This window comes from Arachis duranensis, chromosome 6 (assembly GCF_000817695.3).
Source record: "Arachis duranensis cultivar V14167 chromosome 6, aradu.V14167.gnm2.J7QH, whole genome shotgun sequence".
Lineage (NCBI taxonomy): Eukaryota > Viridiplantae > Streptophyta > Magnoliopsida > Fabales > Fabaceae > Arachis > Arachis duranensis.
The window spans coordinates 45,226,827-45,229,702 of NC_029777.3; the positions used below are offsets into that span (position 1 = coordinate 45,226,827).

At 50.1% G+C, this 2,876-nt stretch overlaps 1 protein-coding gene across 1 annotated transcript; it reads right to left on the reverse strand.

The window, feature by feature from the left end:
• Positions 1-750: 750 nt before the first annotated feature.
• LOC107493850 (uncharacterized) lies at positions 751-1,944 on the reverse strand. Its single transcript, XM_016114884.1, has one exon. It carries the CDS (start codon positions 1,942-1,944, stop codon positions 751-753), a length of 1,194 nt encoding a protein of 397 aa, XP_015970370.1.
• Positions 1,945-2,876: the final 932 nt, after the last annotated feature.

Here is a 2,876-nt window from a genome sequence, read left to right on the forward strand (position 1 = left end):
CGTTTGTCTGGCCACCTCGTCTGCTCTTTCTTTGGACATTTTTCTCCTCCTTTGTGCCACTGGCTTAGTCTTGGTCTTCATAGCTAGGTGGTGCGACATGATCCGGAGGTCAATCCCCGGCATGTCGGCGGGTGTCCAGCCGAAAAGGTCGACGTTTGCCCTGATCATCTCTACCAACATCTCTTTTAAGTCATGAGGAATGTGAACTTTCCTTTCGAGTCGCCGACCCTGAATTTCTCAAGGTCTCCTTCGGGTTCTGGCCTGGGTTTGTCGTCAACTCGTGCGTCCAGGTCGGCCAAGAAGACCCCGGATGCTTCTTTGGATTTCTTCTTCAAGGAGAGACTGGCGTTGTTGCAAGCAACCTCCGTTTCCAAATCTCCCCTGATAGATCCAACTGACCCATCGTCAGAAACAAACTTCATCACCAGTAGCTTAGTATAAATCACTGCTCTGAACTCATTGATGGTTTTCCTACCCAGGATGATTTTGTAGGCCCTGGAGTCCCTTAGGACAACGAACTCCGCCATTACCAACCTCTTCTCTCGTCCCCTCCTATTAAGATCGGTAGAGAAACTATCCTATTAGGCTTTATAAATTTGTCGCCCAAGCCAACCACACCGTGTTGGTGGGTCCTTAGGTCAGAGGCCCAGAAGCTTAGAGCGTCAAAAACATTACGAAACAGGATGTTCGAATTGGCCCCCGTGTCCACGAGGATTCGCCTGACCAGCCCAGTCCCTACTCTTGCCGTGATCACCAAAGGAGGGTTCTCTGGCAACTCGTCAAACCATTGGTCTTCTGGACCAAATGCCATTGACCGAAATCTCCTGGGGAAGTCATGGGGTTATATGATGACACTGCTAAGACTTTGCCGTCCTTTCTGCATGCCAATTTCGACCTAGGAGCCACGTCTTTCCAAACCACAACGTTCATGATGGTGAGGCCGTGTTTATTGTCCACCTTGGATTCTTGTCTCTGTCTCACGGCGCGGCTCTTGTTATTGCCAGTTCTATCGCGATCTCGCCTTCTGGGCTCTCTTATGAGGTGGGAGAATTCTGACAACTTACCTTCCTGGATTTCCTGCTCTAGAGCATCTTTTAGTTCGAAATAGTCTTGGGTCCTGTGGCCGTAGCCCTTCTGGTAGTCGCAATAGAGGTTTTTGTTCCCTCCTGTCCTATCCTTGAGTTGTAGGGGCTTTGAAAAGATGCCTTTGTCGGTAATCTGTTGATAGACTTCAACGATTGGGGCTGTCAAGGGGGTGTAGTTGGTAAACTTCCCTACCCAGGGGAACGGCTTGAAGGTTTTAGCTGGAGCTCCATCCTTGGAGTGTTCCCTTGGCCTTTCTCCGTTTTCGGCCAGACAAGTATGGTTATAGGCGGGTTGTCGTTTGTTGGCTGCCACAACCTGGCTAACCACTTCATTATTGATATATTCCCTAGCAACATTTTTGATTTCTTGCATTGTCCACATGGGCTTTATGGTAAGGTATTTCCTGAAATCCTCATTCAGCAACCCGTTCGTTAAGCACAAACTGGCCACCGAGTCGGTTAGGCCGTCAATCTCCAAGCGCTCATCATTGAACCTATCCAGGTACTTCCTGGTTGATTCGCCGCTTCTTTGTGTCACCCCGAGCAAGTTGATCGGGTGCTTCGCTTTAGCAATACGTGTGGTAAACTGAGCTAGGAAAGCGCGGGTGATGTCTGCGAAGGTCGTAACGGAGCCTTGGGTGAGGGCACTGAACCAACGTATTGCCGGGCCTGCCAAGATAACGGGGAATGCATGACATCTCACTTCATCGCCTACCCCTTCTAGATTCATCCTGGCCTCGAAAGCCATCAGATGCTCTTGAGGGTCTTGGGTCCCATCATACCTCATGTCCGTTGGCTTATCGAAGTGCTTTGGTAGCCGGACCTCGAGGATAGAATGATGGAAGGGGGTTACCCCCATGATTACGGGACGTTGGATTCTCCTTGCTCTTTCTTGCTGTCTTCTCGGTTCTCCTCCGTGGTTTGTCACATCGGAGGTCGGGTGTAAATCAGGGGATCTTGCCGTCTTCTTGGCGCCTCCCTGCTTTCCCCTTAGCTTTCTGATTCTGGTTGGGAGTTCGGGCTGCGTTTGGAATGACTTCTTTGGGGACTTTTGCACCGACTCCTATGGGGACCGCTCCTTCCCTTTCAGGAGACCGGCAGCGGTCCTGTCCACCAGCTGGTTGGTAACGCTCCTGACTTGCTAGCTCACGTACCAAGTTTTTTACCCTGTGGCGCAACTCCTACATAATTCTGGTGTTGTCACTGCCTATTCCTCCAAAAGGATGCATTTTCTAAGAGCGCTAGGGCGGCTCGGGTCACCGCGGGGGTGACCTTATGCGCTCGTGGGGGAAGCCACAGGGGCTATCCTACTGATTCGGGGTGCCATTTCTCCCCCGCGTGGTTTGGCTCTGTCGTCCGCCTCCACAGGACCCAACATAAAGTCCATTCAGGCCAGATCCCCACAAATGGTGCCAATGTCTGGTTGCTCGGGTTCTGGATGAGTCTAGGACATTTTCTAGGTGTGAAGGTGAGAATCGGCCTGGATCTAGGTCTGGAAAGCTAAACGTGCAGACTGATGACCTCTCGAGCTCTTTGTGAAGTAAGGAGGGAGCCATCTGCAATGAAACTCCGACGCTTGATGGTGTGGAAGATGATCCAACACAAAACTCACCGACAAGTGTACCGGATCGTATCAAGTAGTAATAACTCACTTAGAGTGAGGTCGATCCTATAGGGATTGAAGGATTGAGCAATTTTAGTTTAGTAGTTGATTTAGTCAAGCAAACAAGAGTTGATTTGAGTGATTTGTAATTGACAGAAGCTAAATTGCATAAATTGTAAAAGGAGAGG

What these genes read in the sequence shown, in the direction of transcription:
- LOC107493850 (XM_016114884.1), bottom strand. Translation starts at nt 1,944, where the DNA reads ATGGGGGTAACCCCCTTCCATCATTCTATCCTCGAGGTCCGGCTACCA.